The sequence below is a fragment of the Lolium rigidum genome, chromosome 6 (genome assembly GCF_022539505.1).
Source record: "Lolium rigidum isolate FL_2022 chromosome 6, APGP_CSIRO_Lrig_0.1, whole genome shotgun sequence".
Taxonomy (NCBI): Eukaryota; Viridiplantae; Streptophyta; class Magnoliopsida; order Poales; family Poaceae; genus Lolium; species Lolium rigidum.
Window position 1 is genome coordinate 15,914,206 of NC_061513.1, and position 10,941 is coordinate 15,925,146.

The following is a 10,941-nucleotide window of genomic DNA, read 5'->3' on the forward strand; positions in this document are numbered from 1 at the left end:
TAGAGCCTACACAATAGCCTGCTTATTATATGGAACTATGGATGGATGTTTACTATAGCTATATGTGACTTGGCAGAGGTTTACTGCCGGCAGCCGGCTCTATTATTGTCATTGCTCTTAGCTTCTACTGTGGTTGCCAACCTTAATTTGTTGAGCAACACAAATCATCAACATGCAATCGGGAAATTAACACGTACATTGTTGCCATGTTAAAATAGTACCGTATCATCCATGCATCGGAAGATTGATCGTGCGGAACAAATTCATTTACACGTACACAGACTCAAGCAAGCATCTACATCCATGCATGCACACATAAGTACATGGTGAAGAGTACAGTCTACTTGAAGAAGTATGGGAGGTCGAGGACGTAGAGGAGGAAGTAGGCCCAGATGGCGCCGGAGACGCCGCCGAAGAAGAACCCGCCGGTGAACTGCGCCCACCCTTCGGCGGTCTGCAGCTTGTCGGCCTCCTTCTTGCGGCCCGTGAGGGTGAGCGAGGGGGCGGTGGAGGGCGCGCCCTCGTCGAAGGATGCGACGCCGTACATGGTGAGGACGACGCTGAGGATGGTGACGAGCCCCACGGCGCCGAGCGCGCCGGCCTGGCCGTGCACGGGCGTGTTGCGGAGCGGGCCGGTGAGCGCGAAGGGGCCGACGAGGAGGTAGCCGTGGGCGAGGCCGACCTCGATGCCGCGGAGGAGCGGGCTGACGGCGGTGCGGTATGCGGGGAGGTTGGAGAGGTACCAGGCGACGAGCGGGCTGGAGGTGACGGGCGTCTCCAGGCTGCCGATGAAAGGGTCGCCGTTGATGGGCTGCACCACCTGGTAGTTTGGCTGCACGGCGAAACAGAGGAATATATATACATATCAAAAAAACAACTTGAACAGTCCAGAGCTTTTGTCGATCTGCAAATTTCTGAATTCTATTGCAGCTAACCTTGTCAGCCTTGATAGCCTTGACGACGAAGCGGGGCCTCCTGGTGGTGAGTGAAGCACCGGACAGACCCCTCGGCTTGGAGGAGGAGACCAAGCTGCTGTTGCTCTTCAGCAGCTGGCTCGCCATCGGAGGAGCATACGCAGTAGCCATCGTCCTCTCCCTCAACCTGGCTCACACCTCTAGCTCAACTCTGCTCTGCTCTCAACTGAAGATGGATGTGGTAGAACAAGACTTGGCTAAATCCGAGGGAGGTTTGTATGTAGTGGCTGCAAGGGAGCTAGAGGAAAAATCTGGCGATCGTTGGGCGGGCCCACCCCGGATCGAGCTGTGTGGCTGCGGTGTGCCCCTTATCAGAATATCCATCCATCTGAGATTCTCTCTCGAGACAAATTCAGTCCAAGTTTCTCGTTGCCCTGATAAACATGCAACGTAATCCTCTTCTCTTCATGTGTGTAATACTCTTGTTAGAACTATATGCCCGGCAACATTATCGGTCGTGCAAAAAGCGTAGCTGTGGTAGACTAAACAAAACTGCACGAACCTAGTCCAGATTGACACATCGCACCCGTATAGCATACAGCAAACTCGACCTGACGCATACATTCACCGAAGGAAAAGGAAACAATACTAGGACGGAGTATTGTCATCAGAAACAATGCATTGTCATCAGTATATCTAACCTCGCAACAAATATTTATGTATTTCTTATACACAACAAAATGTGAAACAAGAACTTGTGCACTTTTACAACTATTGGTAGGTTGGTATCGATAAATATAATACAGTTGTAAAATAATAAAGAATTTAACACAATAAACTTAAAAAATTATGGATATATTTCACATGAATCACTAATCTATACCAAGTAGTCACCAATGTCGACCTCCTCTCCAAGAGCTTATCCCACTTCAACCCCAACTTCCTGTACGCGCCGCCACCACCACTCGAAGACGACGAGTATATCAAATTAGGCCAAAATCCTAAGCTTCGAGAGGCTAAAATCCCCCACCTTCGCATTCATATTTTAGTTTCTACTTTTGATTTATTTACTTCCCTTTAGTTGGATGTTTACTTTCAAACTTGCATCAATGAAAGGAAATACAAAAAAATAGTAGTTCTCCTTTTTTACTTTTGTTATGCTTTCTTTTGTTTATCTTGGGATTGTCCCTAACTATTTACTCCAAGAGAACTAGTGATGGGAAGGGGATAGCGACGCAAGTGCAAGACCAAATCAAAGCGAGAAGGTATAATATTCTCATCATAACTCTTCTAGCAAGTATAAATGAGAATATGGAATTATTTCTTTGGTTGCTCTTAGTCCATCCCCACTGGCTCGTCATCATGTAATTTTTATTCCATGCTAGTATTGACAAGTTAGCTTTTCCTTATGAATCGGAACTCAAGTTGAAAAATATAAAGAAGAAGAATTGAAAATCTGAGAAAGTCTTAAAGAAAAAAATGTTTTGGGCGTTGATTAATTGTTTTGTGAGATTTAATTTTGGATAACTTGACCCCATAGAACATATCATGGACTTGATGAAAAACTTGAAAAGAGTTGTTTCATAGACCCTGTTTTGCGGTAATTGAGATGCATGCCAAAAATTGAATAGTTTGAATGCGTGCAAGATATTTCTTTAGGCGTGTCTCTCATATAGCATGGATATTTCTAACAGTTTTGCTGGCTGCCTTTTATTATTATCATTCATTTATGAAAACTATCGTTACTATTACTTATGAGATTGATTATCTATGGTTTGCACAATGTTTGTTGTCTAATTAAGGACCCAAACAATATGATCCAAAGATCATATATGAACACTTGTTCTCTAACAACTCCGCGACCTCCTAGTGATAGTGAAGATATGAAAGAGAAGTGACACAACTTGAGGAGAATGAGGAGCCATTAACCTTAATGTGTTGGTCTGGTCTTACGACCGTAGAAATTATGCTGACTATTATTTATGGCAACAGATAATTGGATAATAGTGTCTATTGATCCCGGTATGGAGGAGATAGATGACTCAAGGGTTGCTCGCCTACTTTTATCCTAATATGCAAAAATCACTTTCACATACCAACTACATTCATATATCCATCCATATATAACAATCACTATCACCCTCAACTTAACCTCTCCGCGCACGACCTCTCATCTGCAAGAAACTACAAACACAATCAGTTACTTTGTTTTCGTTATTATTTACTCTTTATCTATGCTCAATCACTTTTCTGCAATGAAATAGTTCCTACTTACCACCTACACCTTCACAGCTGCAGTCAATTCACTGGAGACACTGTGACACCTTGGTTTCGAGTGAAGACAATAATACTTGCGTTCTTGCTCCTCATTGGGATTGATATAAAAAATGGGAGAATACTGATGGGATTCGTAGCATAGAAAACAAAAAATTTCCTACCGCAAGAACGAACAACAAGCCAAGATCTAATCTAGTAGATGGTAGCAATGAGGTGAAGATCAACATACCCTCGAAGATCGCTAAGCGTTAACGAGATAAATCTCGTGGTGGATGTAGACGATCACTTGGCGCTTTCAAAAGCGCGTAGAAGATCTTGACGGTGCCACAATCGGGCAACACCTCCGTACTCGGTCAAACGTTCGGTGTTGATGACGACGTCCTCCTCCCTGTTCCAACGGGCAGCGGATGTAGTAGATCCTCCTCGGAATCCCGCCAGCACGACGGCGTGGTGATGGTGGTGGTGGAGATCTCCGGCAGGGCTTCGCCGTAAGCGCTGTGGGAGAAGATGGAGGAGGAGAGAGGCTAGGGTTTGGGAGAGAGGGGGTGCTGCGACTTGGGAAGCTAGGGCTGCGACTTGAGGTGCCCTTGGGGTGCCCCTTGTCCTCTTTAAATAGGTGGCCAAGCCCCTTGGGTCGTCCAAAAACCTGCCCCCAAGTTTGACTGAGTTCCGATAGGTTTCCGGTTCTGAAAACCTAGTCCTACTCGGACTCTTTTGCCAATTCCGAAATTGCATTAAGGAAAGACTCATTTTCCCTTAAGGCAACGTGGTTTCACCTATTATGGAACCCTCCGGACTTCCTTAGACATCTCGGGTCGTCCCGGACACTTCCGGAACCTTCCATAATATTTCGGACTATTCCGGTCCTTCCAAAACCTTCTAGAAGCTCCGGTCAAAACATCGGATTTTTTACGAACCCCGGAAAATGACTTCTCATATATGAATCTTATTCTCCGGACCATTCTGAACCTCCTCGTGATGTCTTGGATCCCATTCGAGACTCCGAACAACATTCGAGCTCCATTCCATATTCCATATCTACTTAAAACGACATCAAACCTTAAGTGTGTCACCCTACGGTTTGAGAACTATGCGGACATGATCGAGACTCCTCTCCGATCAATAACTAATAGCGGGACCTGGAGATCCATAATAACTCCCACATATTCAACGATGACTTCGTGATCGAAAGAACCATTTACATACGATACCGATTCCCTTTGTCACGCGATATTTTACTTGTCCGAGGTTTGATCATCAGTATCACGATACCTTGTTCAACCTCGTCACCGACAAGTACTCTTTACTCGTACCGTGGTATGTCATCTCTTATGAACCATTCATATGCTTGCAAGCTAATTAGACGACATTCCACCGAGAGGGCCCAGAGTATATCTATCCGTCATCGGGATGGACAATATCCCACTCTTGATCCATATGCCTCAACTCATACTTTCCGAATACTTAATCCCACCTTTATAACCACCCATTTACGCAGTGGCGTTTGATGTAATCAAAGTACCCTTCCGGTATAAGTGATTTACATGATCTCATGGTCGAAGGACTAGATAACTATGTATCGAAAGCTTATAGCAAACTGAACTTAATGACGTGATCTTTATGCTACGCTTATATGGGTGTATGTCCATTATATCATTCACCTAATGACATAACCTTGTTATTAATAACATTCAATGTTCATGATCATGAAACCTTGATCATCTATTAACCAACAAGCTAGTTATACAAGAGGCTTACTAGGGACTCCTTGTTGTTTACATAACACACATGTATCAATGTTTCGGTTAATACAATTATAGCATGGTATGCAAACATTTATCATAAACACAAAGATATATTAAAATAACCATTTTATTATTGCCTCTTGGGCATATCTCCAACAATCTCCCACTTGCACTAGAGTCAATAATCTAGTTTACATTTGTAAAGATATAACACCTTGGCCTTATGGTGCTTATCATGTTTTGCTCACGGGAGAGGTTTCAGTCAACGGATCTGACATGCTCAGAAACGTATGTATTTTGCAATTCATTTGCGTCTTCACGCATCGCTCATTTTCCAAATGAGTCGGCATTAAATATGTTTGGTCTTCTGGGGGAACCTTAATTCCGCGGTCTGAAATATGTCACTAATATTGTCACACACAATATAGCTTCAAAATTCTAACACTATCGGAACTACACCAAGTTCTCAAAGAACTTTTCGACTTAACATCCTTAGTCATTGTCAAAACAATGACATACTCTGCCTTCGTTTGTAGAATCTGTCACAATATATTTAGAACTCTTCTAAATCTAGCATTGTGCTACCTTTTAAACAACACTTAGCCTAATTGAGATTTGAAATTCGTTTTTATATGTGACCAAACTAATATCGGTGCAACACCTGACAGCGATTTGTTTGTCATTATCCCATATAAAACTATATATATCCTTGGTTTTTCTAAAGTACCCAAGGATATTCTTACTGTCGTCCAATGATTATCATATGAATCATTCTGGTACATGCTCACAACACTTTAGAGCACAGGATATCCGATTGTGTACATATTAATCGTGATCTAAAATCACTCATGTGTTTTTTTTTTTGACCATGAGACCGTAGGGAAAAACCCCTACGGTATTTTCTATTATATATTTAAGAAGCAAAAAATGGGAACAACCGTCCCAAGTCTGGAAGTTACATCAAGGAGGGTAGAAATGGGCAGAAATACACATGATACAAAATCAAGAAGAAAAGGTTAAAATCCAATCCAAGAGGGGCTGCACCAAAGTAGCTTTAACCCAATATTGGTGAACTGAGAGATCACTCTTAAATCTAACTTTCCAACGTGCAAGCGAAGGGGTCTCGTTTCTGAAGATGAAGTTATTCCGCTCTTTCCATATATTCCATGCAGCGCTGACAACAACTACCATGAAGCAGGGACCTCGGAACAATCTTCGAGCCTGAATGAAACACGAAGAAATCTGCAAAGAACAGTTCCACTGTATGCCAATTAAATCCCAACATGCAGCCGCAAAGGTGCACTGAAAAAATAGGTGATCACGCGTCTCCAAAGCATTGGCAGAACAGAGAACACAAGACGACCCTCCTTCAACATGCCAATTCTTGCGAAGCATCAGGTCCTTTGTGTTAAGGCGATCCATCAAAAGGAGCCAAGCAAAAACCTTTAGCTTAGGCAGACACTTGGATTTCCAAATCGCTGAGATAGCTGCATCCTCAGGGAGAGCTTCAAATACAAACTTGTAGTAATTTGCCGAGGTGTAATCTTGGTTTCCCCACATAAAAACTCTTCTATCAAGGTCAGCATGATCCGATGTGAGGTCTTGGGTGATGGCTCGGATAGAAGTGAGTTCCTCAAAAGCTTGGACTGAAAGAGGTAATGCAAATGAGGTGATCAGGTCAGGCGAATTTACAAAGTCGGCCACTGTTGCATCTTCATCAAGTGTATATGAAAACAATCTTGGAAATCTATCACAAAGAAGATCTGATCCATGCCAAAAGTCTTTCCAGAAGAGAACAGTACCACCACCACCAATATTGCACGAGGTAATGCTTCTGTATATGCCAACTAAACTGAAAACGTCTCGCCACCAGAAGGAACCACGACGCGTCTGAGCATGCGGCGCAGCATTGGGAGAGTATAAGGACCACACTAGCTTCACCCATGGAAGATCCGCCTTACAATAAAATTTATGAAGCTGTTTGAGAAGGAGCGCAGTGTTCTGAACTTCAAAATTAATAATTCCAAGACCACCACGATTTTTTGGTCGGCATACCAGCGACCATGCAGCGAGGGAGTTAACTGAAGATGAATCTTCTTCCCTGGCCCAGAGACAATGACGCCGAGATCGGTCAGCGATCCTAAATATAGTTTTGTGCACCTTTAAAGAACACAAGTAATGATTAGGCAAGGTCGATAGGACTGAATTAACCAGTTGAAGTCTGCCGCCATAGTCCAGGAACCGAGCGCTCGCATTAAGACGGCGTTCAACTTGATCCACAATAGGCATAAGATCTCGCACCGTGGGGCGAGTGGTGCCTAGGGGAAGACCGAGGTAGGTGAATGGGAGCGACCCGGTTGCGCATCCAAAGGTATCAGCCAGTAAGGAGAGGCGGTCACTGTCCACATTAACGGGCATGAGACAAGATTTTGCATAATTAACTTGGAGGCCAGTTGCTGCAGCAAAGGTTTGGAGTAACTTTTTAAGAACAAGAAGTTGAGTCGGGCAAGCCTGAAGAATTAAGAGCGTGTCATCGGCATACTGGACAATCGGAAAATCTGTTCCTGGTATTGGCAAAGGTGGAACAAGGACACCCTCATCAGCAAGATGATTTACCATCGTTTGAAGCAAATCTGCCCCGGCAACAAATAAAATTGGAGAGAATGGATCTCCTTGTCGGACTCCACGTCGGCAAGGGAATTTTTTTCCGGGGACACCATTCAGTAACACCGAGGAAAAACCAGTGGAGAAAATAGCTTGCACCCAACTTAGCCAACGATCATCAAAGCCCCAACACCTTAGAATATTCAGAATGGCTTGGTGTTCGATGGTATCAAAAGCTTTTGCGAAATCTAACTTCAAGATAACCACTTCTCGTTTGGACTGCTTACACTGATGAATGTACTCATATGCCCACGCCACACGGTCTTGGATGGTCCTGCTCTTGAGAAAGCCGTACTGATTAATATGGACCAGCTTCAAGATTTTTTCTTGGAGTCGATTGGCCAGAAGCTTGGTGAGGATCTTCAGACTAATATTCAGAAGGGATATTGGGCGGTAGTCATTTGGGTCTTCTGGAGAATTAACCTTTGGGATTAGTGTGATAAACGCATCATTAATACTCTGAAGATTCACTGATCTTCAGACTAATACTCATGTGTTTTTTACTCATTGAGTGTCATATACACTCAAGTCTTGTTAAACCTTCACATGAAAAGAACACCTTCTTAATATTTCTATATTGAACTACTTCAATATCCATTCTATGTACTTTGACTTAAACTTATTATGTGTTTCAATCTATCTTCATAGATCTTGACACTAAATATGTTTCAATTCATATCCTTTCATTGATGTTAATTCTCAATGAAACTTTTTTAATCAATTATATAATTAAACTATTTATAATCAACGATATGTCATCTACATAAAGTATTACAAATATGTCTCGGCGCTCCCACTTAATTTCTTGCAAATGCAAGCATCTTCCTCGTTTCTGATGAAATCAAAAACTCTTTGACTATTTCATCCGGTGAAGATTCCAACTCCGCGATACTCACTTCATCCAATTGTAGTTCGTATACCTATCTAGTATTCCACGGACTAGCAAAACTCTTTGTTGTATCTTGTATACACCTTTAATACACACTTCTGTTAAGTAATATATTTTGCCAACCTACTAGCATATCTCATAAAAGAAATATGTAGCGATTACTAGAAAGATCCACATAGACTATAAGCATCGCTACGGAAGATCTAATCTTATCGTAGTCAACTTTTTGAACTTTGTCGTAAACAACTTTTCGACAAGTCAAGCTTCTTCAAGGATATTTCATCCAAGTCCATCAATTTCATAGATTCATTTACTTTCAAAAAGTATTCACCTATCTTGGATTTCATGGCGCATAGCCATTTTAACGGAGTCGGGGCCCATCATAACTTCTTTGTATGTAGCTGGATCAGAAAGTAAACCAAACCTACAAGGTTCAATAGGTACTTAGATCTCCATGGCTAAAACACTTTATAGTCATGGGAACCATGATCGCCGTGGCCGCTTCCGGAACCATTTCCGATGATGCGTTACTCTGATCAATATGCTCAAGTTCATAAACCTTATCAAGTTCTATTGTCCTCCCACTCAAATACTTCGCTAGAAACAATTTCTTGGAAATAAGTAACATTGACAAACACTTTTGTCTTTGTCTCCATAGTGGGAAGAATTCCCAATCAAATCTCTGGGATAACCAACAAAGACATTTATCCGATTATGGTAATAAACTTATTTACTTATGCTATGCATACCAAAATTTAAGAAAGGACTATTAGGGTTTATACTCATGCCATAACTCGTATGGTGTCATTTCAACGGATCATGATGATGCTCTATTCAGTGTAAAAGAGGTAGTCTCTAAAGCATAATCCACAAAAAATATAATAGCGTTATTTTATCTCATCTTTAACCCAACAAGGTTTGGATACGTCTCTCGGATACTCCATCATCATTATGATACTCAAAGAATCGTGAGTTGTTGAACAATTTCATAACTCTCTTAGATGTTCACTAAAACTCGTAATTCAAATATTTCCACCATGATCCTATCATAGATATTTGACTTTTCTATTACGATTATTTTGTTGGAGATATGCCCAAGAGGCAATAATAAAATGGTTATTATAATATATATTTGTGTTTATGATAATGTTTGCATACCATGCTATAATTGTATTAACCGAAACATTGATACATGTGTGTTATGTAAACAACAAGGAGTCCCTAGTAAGCCTCTTGTATAACTAGCTTGTTGATTAATAGATGATCATAGTTTCATGATCATGAACATTGGATGTTATTAATAACAAGGTTATGTCATTATGTGAATGATGTAATGGACACACCCAATTAAGCGTAGCATAAGATCACGTCATTAAGTTCATTTGCTATAAGCTTTCGATACATAGTTACCTAGTCCTTTCGACCATGAGATCATGTAAATCACTTATGCCGGAAGGGTACTTTGATTACATCAAACGCCACTGCGTAAATGGGTGGTTATAAAGGTGGGATTAGGTATCCGGAAAGTATGAGTTGAGGCATATGGATCAATAGTGGGATTTGTCCATCCCGATGACGGATAGATATACTCTGGGCCCTCTCGGTGGAATGTCGTCTAATTGGCTTGCAAGCATATGAATGGTTCATAAGAGATGACATACCACGGTACGAGTAAAGAGTACTTGTCAGGAGACGAGGTTGAACGAGGTATAGAGATAACGATGATCAAACCTCGGACAAGTAAAATATCGCGTGATAAAGGGAATCGATATCGTATGTAAATGGTTCAATCGATCACTAAGTCATCGTTGAATATGTGGGAGCCATTATGGATCTCCAGATCCCGCTATTGGTTATTGATCGGAGAGAAGTCTCAACCATGTCTGCATAGTTCGCGAACCGTAGGGTGGCACACTTAAGGTTTGATGTCGTTTTAAGTAGATATGGAATATGGAATGGAGCTCGAATGTTGTTCGGAGTCTCGGATGGGATCCGAGACATCACGAGGAGGTTCGGAATGGTCCGGAGAATAAGATTCATATATGGGAAGTCATTTTCCGGGGTTCGGAAAAAGTCCGGTGTTTTGACCGGAGCTTCTAGAAGGTTCTGGAAGGACCGGAATAGTCCTGAATATTATGGAAGGTTCCGGAAGTGTCCGGGACTACCCGGGATGTCTAAGGACGTCCGGAGGGTTCCAAAATAGGTGCAACCACGTTGCCTTAAGGGAAAAGGAGTCTTTCCTTAATGCAATTTCGGAATTGGCAAAAGAGTCCGAGTAGGACTAGGTTTTCGGAACCGGAAACCTATCGGAACTCAGTCAAACTTGGGGGCAGGTTTTTGGACGACCCAAGGGGCTTGGCCACCTATTTAAAGAGGCCAAGGGGCACCCCAAGGGCACCACAAGTCGCAGCCCTAGCTCCCCAAGTCGCAGCACCACCCTGCGCCCAAACCC

General features: G+C 42.3%; 1 protein-coding gene across 1 annotated transcript; it reads right to left on the reverse strand.

Moving 5' to 3' along the window:
* Nucleotides 1-244: 244 nt before the first annotated feature.
* On the reverse strand, nt 245-1,180 carry LOC124660964 (photosystem I reaction center subunit XI, chloroplastic-like). The gene is made up of 2 exons (XM_047198815.1): nt 936-1,180; nt 245-832 (listed from the first exon to the last, which is right to left on the reverse strand). The coding sequence occupies exons 1-2, from the start codon at nt 1,083-1,085 to the stop codon at nt 341-343; spliced, it is 642 nt and encodes a 213-aa protein (XP_047054771.1). The 5' UTR covers nt 1,086-1,180; the 3' UTR covers nt 245-340.
* Between the last annotated feature and the right edge of the window lie 9,761 nt (nt 1,181-10,941).